The 17116-nt window shown below is 37.5% G+C and overlaps 1 protein-coding gene across 1 annotated transcript in view; it reads left to right on the forward strand.

Moving 5' to 3' along the window:
• The window catches only part of TPPP (tubulin polymerization promoting protein), an 86375-nt gene extending 69498 nt beyond the window's left edge, over positions 1-16877 (forward strand). Inside the window, exon 5 of the mRNA XM_072853529.1 lies at positions 16764-16877. Within this exon, the coding sequence (XP_072709630.1) occupies positions 16764-16791 (28 nt within the window). The 3' untranslated portion in view covers positions 16792-16877. The remainder of the gene's footprint in view (positions 1-16763) is intronic.
• Positions 16878-17116: the final 239 nt, after the last annotated feature.

The raw sequence follows: 17116 nt of genomic DNA on the forward strand, positions 1-17116 counted from the left end.
TTCATGATAGAGCAAATGTAATGTGTTGCACTAGTATGTGTCCTCTTAACGGACTGTTAGCCTTGCGTGTGCCAAAATAACTACACTTTTGTGTAAATTGTTTGTAGTGTGAATATTATCTTCTTGGCTCGTCTATTAGTTGGTAATAAGTAATACAGAAGACTTGTACAGGTTTGTGTGTGTGTACATATACTCTTTGGATCTAGCTAAGTAATTAAACCATATATATATGTCGATCCAAACCTTAAATCTTATGAGGGCCGAACTCTAGTCCTGCAGCCAATGCTGTTCAGCTTGGCCAGTTGGTGACACTGCCATTCTCCCTCCATAGGTGGGTAAAGATCTAAGGAGGCTTTTATGTTTTTACATGTCTACCTTGTTCCTATTTCTGGGGGAAATCACTCTTCAGTGATCCTAACATAGACTTGGTGTGAGAAGAAGAGTTTCTCTGTAGTGAGGAAGTAGGAGAGAGTCAGGGTGAAAGCAAGATTTCCTCTGGGTGCCCTCAAAAGACCATTTAAAATTATGCCCTGCATGGGCCCTATATTTTCCTTTGCCCCAACTTTGTGAAGCAAGTTGACACTCACTATGTATACACACAGTTGTTCATCATCAGTTAGTAAGTACAAAGTCATGCTATATTGAGGTGGGAACAGGAAACAGGACTGTCATACAATGCCTATGGACTTGAGTCTTGCATAGATCTTTATAAAATTAAGTACGTGAAGCATAATGACAGATCTCAAATTTGTGTGAAATTCTCACAGTCTGGAGTGCCTCAACTTGATACATGCGTACCTCCTGTATTTGGAGTGTTTGCCCATAAAATAGCATTTAGACATTCAGTTACTCATTTTGTGCACCCAAGTGCCCATTTGGCTTGCCTAATATCAGCTGGAAATGATGGACTGGGATGTTCTTTTTAAGTCTTCAGAATCCTAAAATTAGTGAGAGACCTTTAGTTGCATTCATGCTTACTCATTAAACTCAAAAACAATGCTTTGAAACATGTCCCAGCTAAGAATGGTGCTTCGGGAAGCTAAAGAATATTGCAGATAGAACCTTCACATCTTAATTGTCTAAGTAATTTGTTTTTGCAGGGAGAAATAACTGTAATATATTTGGTATCTTTTAATGTTTTTCAGTATATTACCTTGACTATATTGCTTCAAAATCCATATGGAGAAGGTGGATTTCAAACCCAGTTTAAGATATAACTCTTTACTTTGTTGTCAGAAAATGTTTGAATTGGCTTGTTTCATTCAAACTAATTGATCATCCACTCTAGGTAGACTTTGGCAAGAGCAAGCCTGATAATAAATAAAAGGGAAGAAACCCCAGCCTATTTGCTGGGTATTCTTGGCAGACATTTGCAATACTGGTAGTCTGAAATGATTTTTTAAAAATAAATTCTCTTTCATAATCATGCACACACACATGTGCATGCACACATGCACTACTTTGGGGCATATATATACACGAGTGGCAAGACTACAGAAGAGGCTTTTTGTTTTGGTTTGTTTTTTTTTTAATACCTTACATTTGGAAATTGACATTGAAATGCCCAACGGACTAACCTGATTGGGAAAAATGTTAAGCACCTCCCGTATTCCACTACAGGTAAACAGCCAATGAATTAATTTTCAAATATAGTTATACAGCATCTCTTTGTGTGAGTTACTGTAAAGCTTATGGCACTGTACGAAGTGAGTTTTGTTGTAAGCATTTGTAAAGGTCTTAAAGGTAACGCTCATGATAATTTACCCTTACCTTCAGTTATCTTTATGCAAGATTTTTCTATTACTTCGCACATTTATCAGAACAGATCACAAACGTGAATAAAGTAACATTCAAATTAATTAAAAATGTAGCCCTAAAATACACTCATACTTCATCCATCTTTACATTTTGATCAGGAGCTATATTATGGATGACCAACAAAATAAGAAAAAAGATGGCAATCTGTATCCCCACAATGGTGAATTATTTTAAGCTCCAGTTTACATCAGATGAGTTTCTGTATGCTTGCATTTGCTCAAATGCTATTTTTAAACAAAGTAATTAAATAATGTGAAATAATGCAGCCTGGGCTCTGTTAAATAGAGTTATATTAATGCAACTGAAATGCTGTATGTCTGTAATATTCATGCTAAATATACACTAGCTCTTTACAAAGGCTTTGTGTAAGGTCAGTTAACCTACAAACTCTGATGTCCTGTATAAAGTCCTGTCGGCAAACTACTTTTGTTAGCACTGTAGTGTATGAAAGGCCAAGCTCATAGACAAAACCAAGTTATAGGATGCAACAAAAGTGTGTTTGTGTTTTATCTTTGTGCTGGGTTCAGAATATATCAGCTTTGGCAAACTATTGCAGCAGGGAAAATGTTTTGTATAATGCTTGTAATACAAAGTAATTTGTCTTTACATTCTGTAAAGCAGAGAAATGGTAAATGTTAGATAAGTATATTGAAGTTTATTCTTAGCAAAGTTTTATGTTTCACAGATTTAAATATTGCAGGAGAAATATATATTTATACAGAAGTATAATTTTTGAATGTTGAGGTTGGTTTTCTTCAGTCATGAACCATTTATTTATCCACATCATGCTTTATTCCTTTGCTAGCTTGTTTATCTGTCCATGCTGTTACAGCATCCATTCCTAATTTGGTTTAGATGTTTTGATTCTTTATTTGCACAAATCTGGATGTGCATGCTCTCAGGACCTGATGATAAAGTGTAGAGGCAAACCTGTTTTGTCTTTGATTACCTAGAGCACTAATAAAAATTTAATTGTTAAATAGTTGTGATATGGAGATAGGTCTTGACATAGTCTTCCTTGGAGCACTGTACAGCATGATAAAAATCTTCAGTGAATCTTACTATTTCTTGTTCTTATTTTCATTTGTCTTTCATCTTGGTCCAGAAAACCAGGAAGCTGCTGTGTGCTAATAATTACCTGCAATATTTATAATTGCAGGCATTGCAAACATTAACATTCAGCTGTACTAGCCTACTGTGTTCACTGTGAAATTTTCAACACAGTAAAAATTTTACATGATCACTTAACCTTACAAGTTTACTTTTTTTCTCACTAATTTAACGCGGAACCTTTTTTTTTTCATTATTACAAATGAACAGCTTGAGCATAGCATTTCTTAATCTTAATTGTAATAGATAACGTAAAGCAAAGATTTTTAACCACTTGATGAAGGGGGCCTGGCACCATCCAGTGCAAAGCACACTGGGCAAAATCTTATCCCCACTGCAGTCAGTGCCAAAATTCTAACTGGTGTTAGCAAAAATGGAACCACCATTACCAAGGGGTTAATATGCTTAGTAATCGTGACAAGAGGTTATGGGGGAGCACAACAGCAATTCTCTATTTCCATATCTTTGTTTCTGTTAATTTAAAACTACTACTATTAAATCTTTAAAATAAGTAAAAGAAACTTGAAGGGGGATCATATACTACTAGTTTGTACTAGGTTTTTTCAGGAAAAGGAAACAAATATATATATATATATGCAATATATTTTTACACTGTTTATTAATGCTAGAAAGTATTAAATGTATCACTTTATCAGTGTGAATGTTAAAGTAATGATAATGTTATGGATGTTTTAAACCTTTTAAAGTTGTCTTGTTAAATTCTAAACCCACATTAACAATGGAAAAGCTACTTTGTGTACAACATTATTGTTGATGTTTTAGGGAAAAAGTTCAAGTACAGCAGTTGTTTGATTAGCACTGTAAAAGCTTGGCTTGAAAAGTTGTAGTGAAATTCATATTGTAAACACCATTTTTTAAAGCATAGCTTCTCATAAAGTACGTTACTGCTGTTGACTGACTGTATAAAATTGTATCTTTAGTTGGTAAAGTGATCAATAAATGTGTTACTACATCAGTTCCTGGATTTGTTGAAGTAAATGGTATTTGCCAAAAAACTTCATTACCAACAGTTATTTTACAGTTTAGATGTTAAGCAAATTGCTAATGAATGTATAAATTACATCAAAATACTCTCTGAACAACCAGCTCTCTGCTTCTGAGCAGAATATATTTCTTCTTTACCATTTATTTTCCTAGTTTTAATAATGAGTAAAGCTGACCATTAACATTTTGAGAACCCTAGTATGATCCTTGAATAGCCATTATGATAGTGATCCACCAAATGAGATCTGTCAGGGATTAAACAATTTCTTCTTAACTAGCTACTTAATATAGATTGGTCCTCAGTCTCATAAGCCTGAGTAACTTCTCTCACCTTCTTTGAGTGGTGTTGAAAATGTTTTACTTGCAAGGAAAGTCATTGCTACATGGAACATTGTTTTAAGGACGTTACATTCAAAAGCAAATATGGACCTTTTATTCATAAATAACAATATTCTTCAGCTTCCCAGTAGCAATAATACCATGATTTTTCAAGAAACAGAAGACTGAAGTTATTTAATTAAACTCAGAACATCATAATAACATAATGAATAATGTGACAATAACCCAGGCACAGTGCTGCTCTAGAAATGTAGAGGTACTAGATTAGCAACTACAAGGAAACATAACTAAACAGCTTAAAGCGACACTGTCTCTTCTCCAGTTGTTCTCAGACTGGAAGTGGTGGTCTCTGTGCTCACACACTAGACAACCTTCTTTAGAAATGCCTTTTAAGTGAAATCTAATACAGCGGTTTCCTGAGATAGCTTTTCTTCCTGCATAGAGACCATATACTGTTTGTAGTATGACTGCCAGATAAAGCTCCATTTATCTCTGAGCATGTATGGTTACTGAAACTAAAAAACCTAATGAAGCAGAACCTTTAGGGATTACTAAAGGAAAAATCAAGATTTTTTTTTCCATTCAAAAAGCCCTTAAGGAAGGGGAGATAGTACCCTTCTGCCCTATGAGAATATAAGACACTAAGATCTGTATTTTCAAAAGAGTTGAGGATTTTTTATTATTTTCCTATGGAGCCTTTAGAAATGCCCACTCAACCCTACATGCCACTTATGCATCATGACTTCAAAATAAAAAAATAAAAAAACATCTGCCAGGATGTGTTCTCTTTACTCCAGGAATACAATTATTTGGACTAGCTTTTCTCTATGTGCAGCTACTGTTGCAATAACTACACACAGATTGTACATGTAGAGATAGTCCTAATGAGGTGGGACTGACAGAGTGCCACCTAACCCTCGCTGGCTTTCTGTTCCAAGCTTTCAGAACTGACCACTCACATCAGCATCAGTTAGGTCTCCTGCTCTCATGTCCATATGCCAAATGCAGGTTAATCTCTCCCGGTTCAACTGGGTGTTCTACCACAGCCAGGACTGCATGGAGAAAGGCGGGGGGAAAAATAGGCAAAAAAAAAGAGCTACCTCTGCCAAATCTGAGTCTTCAGGGGACTCATAAAACCTGGTCTTCTAGTTAGCCTTTTTTCATTTCCTCAGCTTCCTATTTAACTCACTGCACTGCTACACTAATAATGTAAACTAACCCAGGCTCATTGAAATTTACTGCTCTGGTTCACATTCCAACCAGAAGTTCATTCCAGGTCTACATCGCTTTATTTCCAAAACTCTGAACTCAAGAGATTACACAACCATCCATGGGTCACTTAAGGGCTCAAGGGCTGCAGGGGTTTTCAGGAATAAATGCAGGAATATAAGGAGTGGCAGGGATAGTAGGAAAGAATAGTCAACTGGGGCTGCTGGAATGAATCATACAGATCTTGCTTCCAGCTAGCACAAGAGTGTCTTCTGTCTTCAAGTCAGGTAAGCTAGTCAACTGGAGCATCAGTTTTACACCCTCACTGAAATAACAAAAAACTGTTACCATCTGTTATATCATTACTGTAGCAACAAGACAATTTTTTCTGTAACAATCCCTGATACTAGATGATACTATAGAAAATAAAATATAGGTTTTAATCCCATTTTTACTTGAGTTCTGTGAACACTGTAATACCAAGAGAATTTTGCCTGCGGAACAGAAATTGACTAGCATGGAATGTTTTCTCCAAGTCAGCCAGCTGAATAGCTTTTGTACCTGGGATCATCTAATTAAGTGCTTTTATAGTAGTGGATAAGACTACACTCTTCATCCAAGGCAGTTTTGTTTGTAGCCAAGAAAGAATTCCAGTTGAGGAACTGAGGGTTTGACTGAGGGTCATGCAGAAAAATAAGAATTTGCTATTACTGCAATTATGAAATGACAACAACAACAACAACAAAAAGGCAGGGGCTGGGAATTCTACACACAGTGTGATGGAACATGAATAAACTCCGGATATCTAGACTGACATTTATTTTTAAACAAAAGACCATTTGATGCCAATATATATTTGACCAGTGAATCCCTTATTAAGAAAATGCCATGTATTCAACCTGAAAGCTAATTCAGCAAAGTAGTGCCATTAGTAGAGCTTGTGGGTCTTTTGAACTCATCCATTCAAAAATACATACGGTATATTATGCTGATGTATTTGTTTGGGATCATTTGAAAGCAGCTTAGTGGTTGTAGTATTTCTACAGGTCCACACAGAGCTGTTAGTGAAATTTCATGCATTACCCTTATCTTTTATTGTTCTGATTTTTTTAAACAAAAGATTAAAAAACCCCATCTACTTGACATTTAAATACAATCTCTCAATTTAAAAATGAACAATTAAACTTCAGATACTACAGCTGTTTTTAAACAAGCAGGATTTAGAAAATAATTCAGCATCAAATCTGTTTGAACTGCTACTTTTACTGTTGCATCAATAATTTAGCTAGGCTTCTTAAGTTCGCTGGCTCAAGATGGATTCATGCCCTTAACCATCCCTCTACTCCTGAAGACAAATTGGATCATTTTTTTTTCTGCTGATAATAGGGTTGGGCAGGTAGGGGAAATGAAGCAACTTCAGTAAAGGCATTCTTTATTATCTGAAGTAAACTCTGCACTATGCCTTTTAATTGTCTATTTTACTCATCCTGTTAATCTTGTTTCCTTCTGTCTCTGCTTTATTTTACTCAGACTAAGAAAGCTGAGGGAGGAAAAAAAAAAAGAGAAGAGCACTTGAAAATTAGTGTTCTGGTCAACATTTTACAAATACTTCAATTTTACTCACATTTTTTCTTGCCCATTTTTTGTCTATTGTGAAATGGCCTCAACTTGGATTTGAAACATACATAACATTAATATAGAATATTCACTTCAGTCGCCACTGAAATGGATTACCTATTGGACAGCACTTGAATACTGAAAACAACCAAGTGCAGGCAGGATTGTTCTGGTAGCTGTAATTGACAGTTATTTAAGTTAGTATTTGAAGATAGAGCTGTTAGCTGCAGTGACAGTAAACTGGCAGGATGCCAGTTTATCGTAAACTGAGAAAGAAAATTGTCCTCTTTTTCATTCACCATTTAGAATGGCTAAAGCAGCAGGGTCAGTGCTGCCAGGAAAAAGAAGGGCAGTTTCTAAGGTTTCAAAGTAAGTAGTGATCATGTTTCATACTGTCTATGGCTGTAGCCATTGTCCAGCAACTCTATCATTTGTCCTGTGATTAAAAAGCTCGTCCCCACAAACATGAAGGAGCACAGAGGCACGATGGCAGCTGGGGGAACCCAAATAACTCAGAGAGAAGGGGGCCCTGTCACAGCTCTTTCTGGGGCTGTCACAGAAGAGCCATCAGCCCCACTGTCCAGGTGTGAAACACATTGAGATGAGTCAATGGCTCTCCAGAGCACCTTACAGATCAAGGCAGGTTACTACCTATGCAGGCATGAGCAATTAGGGATTGTACAACATTATGGGAGGATATATATGGAAGGAACCAAAGGCAGGGATGTACGTGGTCTGGGGAGGAATAAGCACAGGAAAAGAGAGGGATAAGGGGCTGGTTGCTGGTCTGAACAGTTTTTCGGCAATGCCCTGGACCTCATAAGTGCTAGCTGGCCTGTCTTATTGAATCTCATTTCTAACTATTTTCTTGGATGAGGGGATTCTCTGTTCTGTGTACATATGTGCATATGGAGGTCTAATTGCCAGCAACTGAAGTCAGACCATGGGTCACAATAGGCAATGGTACCTGAGATGCCAGTGACTAAGAGTGAGTGAGACTCTATGTGCCAGCAACTAGAGTGGGGACTATAGGTAATAGGAATCCATGTGCCTGTGGTGCCAGCAACAGGATCAAGTGAGGGAATGTATACCACCATGGGACTGCTAGCAAATATCAAGCTGAACCTAGCCAGCAAGTAGGTGAAGGGGCTTTAGCATCAGTTACCAAAGCAGCCATAAGACAGAGCCAGATATGTGTATGTCTCTGAGACAACTGGAAGAGCATACTGGAGGGACCAGGCAGTCCAGGCCAACTACCTGGGAGACGACAAGGTCTGAAGGTGTGTGTCACTATGCAGGAGGCAACTGGAGATGATAGAATCCAGGGGTCAGTTACTGAGCTGGCTGTACATCTAAGCCCAGTTACTCAAGGGATCCACAGTGTGTGCTGGTATGCACAAGGGTGGGGGAGGAACTGTACCAGCAGGTGAAGTATAGCTGTGGTCTTCACAGGCTTGCATGTCCAGGTGCCAGCAGCAGGGGAAAAGATGGATCCAGGTGCTAGCTGTTGGATAGACTGTCTGGAGGGAACCACACTGAATGTATGCATGTTTCCTACTAACAGCCCTTCACCCTGATCAGCCAGAGACAGGCTGTCGGTACTGGTTTTGGTTTTGTTGGTGGTGCTGGTTTTGTTTTTGTAAGTGCTGAGTGTTTCTGGCTGTCTTGATCAACACTACCCTCATGAAACAAGTTTGCCTTCTTTTCAATGTTACTAACATCCGTTGTTGCCCATATTGTTGTGAAAAAGTTGATTCATTGTGTTTCTTAACTGATAACAGCTCCAGTTAAATTGCTCAGCTTGAGTCTTGTGGCATGTACATGTCTGCTGATTCTTGGTAGAAATTAAAGTTCTGTAAATTAAAAAAATTCAGTCAATCAATTTTGTTCATTTCCCCAGCTAAAGTAAATGATTTGTTTTAAGGTTTCCTTTCAGTAGTATTTTGCTGGTTTTAGTCTATTTTAGTACTACTCATTTGAACTTTTACTTCATTAAAGGAACATTTCTTATAAAGTACTTAGTGGCAAAAATTCTTGTAGTCATACATTGATATCTATCCAATTAGAGTAGGTTCCACATGTTGAAGTCACTGGACCAGATGCAGTATAAAATATAAAAAATATAAATATAAAAATTATAAATATATATTATATTTAAATTTAAATATTATATCTTCAACTATAATTATATGTATAATATAACTATATATATAAAAAATAGTAAAAACTGGTATAAAATGTTTCCCATTATTTGAAATTCTGGCTCTGCTCCAAGGCACTGTCACCAGCATGAATTGATATTCTGTGTTAATTCTGAGATTCTGTTTCAGCTAATTGCCATGAGACAGACATCCTGAAGGATGTAATCTTCTTTTACTAAAGTATATCTTGTCTGCCTTAAAGGAGCACCACAGCATTTTGTCCCATGTACAATCTATGCTCTTTATTCTCATTATCTCATCAACCTCATAAACAGCACTTGACGGTGGCTTTCATGCTGAGCTGTGTCTCATTCTGTTCTTCTCAGTTTCTTGTCTATCTTCTCTTGGACCATAGCTTGATCTCATTTAAACATTACTGAGATAATTTTAGAACAAGTGGTGTTTCTAATTCTTTTTAGAAGTAATATGAGATTATTGTCTTTTAAAATTTCATTTTAGCCCAACTTTTTACTTCTCTGCAGATCCACTAGAAGGCAGACCATATAACAACTCTTATTTTAATTACTGAATAAGTAGCTATTTTTCCCAGATATTTTACACAAACTAGAAAGCCATAAATTATAAATGAACAGAAAAGCAGACAAGCTCCTAAAACAAACAGGCCCAAGCTCATCTCTTTCAAAACACAGCTATGTTAACATGATCCCAAACAACAGAGTTCACCTTAAGCCTGCCTAGCAAATGAGATGCAGCCAACAGTACATCCACTTCTCCCTGCCCTCCTTGTGTCCCTCTTCCCACTAAACTGGCTTAAACTATCACCACTTTTATAAATTGCTAGTTCATCAGACAAATTTCCTGGTTCATGAAAAAGAACTTGAGTCTTAATCATAGACGCAAAGGTATATTGTCAGTTTGCTTGGATACATGTACACCTTGCTACACCTAAAAGGTGGCAACTTACTACAGCAAAACCAAAAAAAAACCCCCAAAAACCAGCATTTAACAGATTATTTTGGTCAAACGCTCAGTGAAAAATTCTGTACTAGAAGAAAATGTTTATGTTACATATGTATTTTATTAGCAACATAATGTGAAAGCTTATTTGCACTCACAAATAAAAAAAAACCACCCAAGCAAATGGAACCAAAATGAAACAAAAACAACACCTCGCACCACCCCACCACCACCACCCAAAACCCCACATGGTGGTGTTACCACCATAACTTTCTAGCTGGGAAAACTTCAATCCCAAAAGGATATTTATTAGGATATTAACTTTTCATCTGGTCTGGACAAAACCAGCAGCATACATGTAGTTCCCAATCCAATCTATAGGTAATTTGTTGCCTTCAACATTGTAGATTACTACAACATTATTCAGGAACACAAGAACCAAAAAGTAAGCCAAAGCTAAATTGACTAGTAGCACAAAGAACGATGTTATCTCGCATTACCTGATCCATTTATGGTCTGTAGGCCTGGAGAACTAATAGATTAGATTTAGTCCTCAAAAGAGTCCTCCTTTATTATACTTATGATCTAGATCTGGTCCTAGAAGATAAATACTTCCTCTGGTATTTCTACGTTTACATTTGGAATGTTAAGAGCTTCTGTTTTCATGTGACAGCTTGAACTCTTTTGTGCTGCTAAAGTAGGTCATATGCTTTTGCTCCTTTTTCTTCTTTAACCACCACTTGTCTGCCTTCTAGGAAGGCAGCCTAAAAACTTGCCTTTGATGGCCACTGTGTCTGCAATTGCATTTGCCATCAGTTTCATGCACACTCAGATCTTTTTATTAAAAATACAGTAGTTTCACAAATGTCCTTTGGCATTGGCTTGAGTATTACAGAGCTTAATATATTTCAGATTTAATTCGCTGACACCATTGCATCCAAATCTCATTAAATGAAGCTCTACATATAGTTAATCTAGTTATCATGATTGCATCAACCTGAAGGGTATACAAAGAATTTTTAGTTCCTGTAGAAAATCTAGACCTCTTTCTCCCTCCTTAATGGAGGCATGAAGGGGAACGGCACATGTTAGAAGAGAAGCATTTGGTTTCAGACACGCATCTGAAAAGTAATCTTTTCCTCATTACAGTATTTGGAACAAGAGTTTCATCTTGGAAGTCATAATCCAGAGCCTTCAGGATAGGCTAATAAAGGAGTAAATGTACAACAGTTTTTGACATTTTGAAGAGTTCTTCCTTCTACTATTGCATGAAGGAAATTGTTCTGTCTTTTCAGAAAGGTCAGCCATTGTCATCCTGAATGTCTATGTTTCCTCCTTCACTTTCCTTTTGTTCTTAGTTCATGGGGCAATCAGAAGTAGGGAGTCTTTAAGGGCCTTTTCACTCTTTTACAACTAGAAGGAAAATGCAAAGTAAAATTCACAGGCAGGCCTGGATCCTTATTTAGGACCAGGTTTTACAGAGAATTTTAAACTGATTTTATTGTTATTTACCTTAGAAATTGGGATGAGATCTAAAGGGTGTTTTTCCACTACTTGCATAATGAATTGCACAAAGAAGTTCAGGGAGCTATCCCAGTTATTGCCAAGAATCTTTGTAATGCAGGTGGTATCCCCTCTGTTGGATTTCATGGGCAGCAGCAGAATTACTGGTTTTTTAGAGAAGTATTAAGTACTGGACATACTAAACTGTGCAGCCTCTTTTCTGGCACAGCAGAGATTGTTAGGCCATATGGATTAGTGACACAACTGCCTGCAGAATCTTTTGCTATTTGTCTTGCTCCTCCCTACAAAGGGAGTATTGAAGAAACAGCAAAGGAGCTTGAACTTTGGACATAAATTAGCCTCAGATCTGCAGAGTACTTATGAGAACGTGACACCCTTCTAAATGCTACATGAGCATCACAGATATCAGTAGGTACCTATCAAAGCCTGTAGCCATCTTACACCACCCTTGCCATTAAAAGTTGAACAAATTGTTGTTACTCCTGCAGGAGATGCTGACTACGAGCCTTTACAGTGAAATAAGCCTGGAATTCCTTCTGGTTTCACAAGTGGCTAGAGAAGAGTATGAGCAGGGGGTAACAGCCTTTAAAAGGAGAGATAGAAAGTGATGTCGGTGATGTCAGATAGTAAGTAGTATCTTGCAGTACTGTATACTACACAGATGCAGAAGAACTGTATGGCTAAAACCACAGTTTTGAGAGGCAGATTCCTGTAGCATTTTGAGAAGCTAAGTTACTGACAGAAACTGAGAGGCAAGAATTGGCCTGGCTTAAAGTAGATTCTGTGTAATTACCATCAATGAGAGAGAAGGTTAGATGCATTCTCTGGAGCTTTGGTAAAGCCTCATCCAAAGCTATTACAACATAAAGCTGTGATCTTTAATGACTTCGATGGGCCATTCATTCAATTATCACATTTTTGCTCCTGGTGAGACTACAGCAGATGTCAAAAGCTAAATGCTATATTCCTATTGTGCTTTACTCCTGGATTGGTAAATATATATATACTTACAGAAAATTGAGATTAGTTTGAATGGAATAAATAAGGGGTAGGAGGACAACAACCAAAACAAAAATAGGCAAAGTAGTGAAAACTTCAGAGAAAAGGGGAGCAGAAAAAGCTAGTCACAGCGAAGTTAGAGAAGGCACACAAGAAGCAGCCTGAGGACTATGCATTTGATAGAGAGACCATCTGTACGTGCCTGAAGTTAACCTTTTGATGGAATAAAGTGAGATGTGTCAATAAGAACTTACGAACTTGTCACAAAGTGTCTGTTAGTGGTTTGAATCATCATAAAGTTGCTGAAAGGCTAGAAAGCCTTAAGAGACTTAAGAGCTTGTCTATAACATACAAAACACACTGGTTTTTCTGAAAAGACAGAACTCCTGCAACACAAGACTTGGCTAATTTGCAACTACTGCTGAATGCATCAGTGAAAAAAGAAATGTGTAAACAAGTACAGAGTTAAGGGGTTTGTTTTTTTTTAAATCACAAGGACAGATGTGCTGGCACCTGGGAGAATGGTATTCACTTTATCAAATGAGCTGCTCAGTCCTGTGAGAGCTGTTACAAAATGTCAGTGGAAGCTTTCCATACACACACTACCAGGTTATCACTGCCTTTTATGTAGGTAATCAGAGCACTTAAAGGATTTTACTTTGATTAAACCAGCTTTCTTTTCAAATCTGAAAAACCGACTTTATACTTGTTTTTTGGAGTACATCCATACTCCTTCACAACTTCAACAAGCCAGTCAGCAGCATCAGACACCTCCTGTCCACATGTTGCTTGGCAGCCCACCTGCTTGGCCTGGCCTGGCCTCCGTCCCTGCTGCAGGACCCAGTCTCCACCCCCAGTGGCAGCCCCAATATCCTCATCTGCTACTTCTAAACAAAAATATGGGGGAGGGCAGCAGGTGGAGGAGAGGTTTATGCACATGCACAGGTTTCCTCTACTGCAGGATGTATTTCTACTGAGCAGTACAATACTGTCCCCTTTAACCACTGCTTTCAAAATAAATGCCTATGTCTGGACCATTCACACCTCAATGAGGACATAAATTTTGTGTTATTGACAGGCATACACAGCACCTGATTAGCTATACTGTTGCAGCACACAGCCCAATTTCAGTTGTCCTGTTGACCGTCACCAGATGGATAAAAAAGGAGAATGTATTTCCAGCAGAAATATAAAGCATAGCAAGAATTTGCACTTGTTTGTTTGTTTTGTAAAACACTTGATCTACAATCTCCTTGCCAGAAGTCTTTGTTAGGAAACCCCTCCAAGCATCACTTCACATGAGTTAAGAAGTACGTACCTTCCATGGAAAAATCCCATTTCTTTAGGTTTGATTTATCGCAGAACTACAGGAACTACACTTGGCCTTAAAATACTGACTACTTTACACAGCTTTAAATCTAGAAACAATGCTACATTAAACAAGGTTGTTGTCTCCTCTGATTGTTATGGCTTCTTATATTCCAGCCTTCTGGCCTAAGGCAGAGGCCATGAAGCAGAACAGGAAGTTTCTGCCCCCCTGTCCCCTCTTCTTATCCGACCTACCCAAGCAGAGGACAGTTTCACCATGGGCAAACCGACAGCAGAACACCTGCAGAGACAGGTGCTGAGTAAGATCCCAACTAGCCAAGAAAAGCCCTGCAATGAACTCATTGACCCAAGTTGTGGCAGGGTTGTAAGAAAGTTATGGAGGAAGCAAACTTTCTGTTTCAAAGCTGAAACTCTGAAAAATCTGACTGATGAATCAGTTGTTGGAGATCCTTATTTTTAAAACCTCTGAAACGGTGCCAAGTGCATCTCTGGGTCTCCAGCCACAGTCCCAAAATGCAGTCTGCTGCCCCCTTCTAACAGCTGGCATGCCTAAATGCCTGCCCCAGCGTCCAGTGCCAGCAGACTATTCTTCCCCAGAATCCCACCCATGCTTCCTTGTATGTTATCACCTATTTAATGAATAAAGCAGAGAAAAATGTTGGTAACAACACTGATAGCACATCTTTCTGAATGCTGATTGTGCATTCTTGTACTTTTTAAAGTCAACAGGTTCCCCTTTGCTAAAAATCTGTCCTCTTCCTCCCCAAAGCCGCTTTGCCCCACTCTCTTACCTCAATATTTCCGAATTCTCATATGAAATCCCTGCCTGTCTCTAATCATTCTGCCACCTACCTACTTACTGAGAGACAGAATAAATTGGTTTTCGCAACATTAGGCACATTTTTAGCCAGAGCAAACAAGTATGCCTTTTGTCCCCTAGTCATCCTAACACTGCAGGGGTCTTGTCAGCAAGGTGAATACATACTGAGAGAGGCAGAGCAACACACAGCTTCATAGTACTGAATAGAGCTGGAAGAGAAAGCAAGTCACCGCCGTGTCACAATACTGGACAAACTTAAATTTTTCAAACAGTCAAACATCACTGCTTAGAAGAAAAAATATGCTTCTTATTTTTCTGTTTCATTTATGCTTTGTACTTAAAGTGTACCTGTGACTGCCATGTTTTTAGAGGCTCCTCAAGTTTATCACAGTGTTGAAGCCATTCCTTTAAGCTAATATTTTCATTTGTTACCTGTTGATGATTTTACAGTTCTAAAAAAAAAATAGATAATCTCCTACAATATTCAAACATCCATTTTCTGGATTAATCCTAAAGGAATTCTTGGAATTTCATGCCAAAAGATTCCATAACATTTTTCTTGATCATAACCAAGTAATTCGTAATTTTCCACCAACTATGTAACTGTACAGCTACAGAGTATTTTAGTTAAATTCCAATACAGTGAAACATATTCTTATCTTCAGTCTTCTGGCAGTATTCATTGTCAATCAAATGCACTTTCTATTTTAAAGCTGTTTACTGATTGCAGCTATGTTGTTAGAATGGACAGCTGCCATTTACTGAAAATCTTGTCATTAATGAAGCGATGCATCTGAAAACTATTTTGCTTAGTTCGTAAAATGCTTCAAGGCCCTATGGACTGAAATCTATATAATTTCTTTTAATCAGTTTCATAAACTGTCTTCTGATTTGGAGGCACAGGCTTGACTAGAACGATACACACACCATATATCACATACACAAAGAGTACTATATCACATCACATTTGCATCTAGATGTGAGGATGCTAACTTATTGCACACCTTTGTTTTCCAAAAAAGTCAAAGTCTTGTCTAAGGGGGAGGCTAGATTATATGACATTACAGTTTATATTTCTTCAACAACTTCTCCAAAAGTTCAGTCTTTTCAAAGGTAAAAAGTAGTTAGATTTTTGAAAAATACTTGCTATTCCACTACTGTTTTTTCCAAACATTTAAAACCATTAACCACACTCCAAAAACCTGAGTCTTCCTGAAGGAAAAAGTGTCATCAGAATTTCCATTCAGACAGTTTATTAGTCGGACTCCACTGAAGTCTTCCACCATGTGAAAACAATTGTAACACTATTTCATAGGAAAAAACAAATTGATGTATCCTATTCTTTAATTCGAAAGCCAACTAGAGTAAAAGTATCCAAAGTACAACACTTACTAGTTTTGTTGGAAAATACTGATACAAGACAGCAAATTCACATTTTTTTCTATATCCAAAATTAAGAGATTAAAAAATGAGTGTGATTCTCATCACTGATGTTTAGAATGACATTAGGAGCAGTGTACACAACTGCTTAAGACATCTTTCAAGTCACAAGTTTATATTTGAGTTAGCAAACAGTGTTTAGTTAAATATTAAGTGGTATTTCCAAGTCCTTTACTTTATAACAACATTTGTTCAATTTTTTAAAATTTTTGTATCCACGACAAAAGGATAAACCAGATTTTTCTGAGAACAACACAAGAATGAAAGCAGATTGATTGGATACTAAACAGACTCCTTGAGTTTACACAAGAGTTCCCCTCGTACACATTTATTAGCAAGTTCGTCTCTTGTTTCCAGCATATGATGAGGTGTATTAGACATTAACATTATAGAATAATGCCTCAACAATTGGTATGCTTTTTCTATGATCCTAGCTTGACTCCAGAATATAGACAGGGATGAAACTATCATGGCAAGATGTACTGTTTTGGCAGAGATTCCAGGCTTTCCCCATTCTGATGACCCAATGACACTTATGAGAAAAACAGGTAAGTGGATACATGCAGTCAGGTAAACTAAACTTATTGCCTGTTTTACCAGTTACCTAGATCACCAGGCTAAAAAAGCACAGTATGATACACAGCTTAGTTTTTAACACAATTTATTCCTAAATTTACAGTCAGCAGACTTGTGTTTTATCATTCTATTACCCTCATTGGTCCTAAGCAAATCTAAATTACTTCTGTACAAAACTTCACTAAATAAGCAAGCATCAGCTAAAAGCTAT

The sequence above is a fragment of the Ciconia boyciana genome, chromosome 2, assembly GCF_034638445.1.
Source record: "Ciconia boyciana chromosome 2, ASM3463844v1, whole genome shotgun sequence".
NCBI lineage: Eukaryota > Metazoa > Chordata > Aves > Ciconiiformes > Ciconiidae > Ciconia > Ciconia boyciana.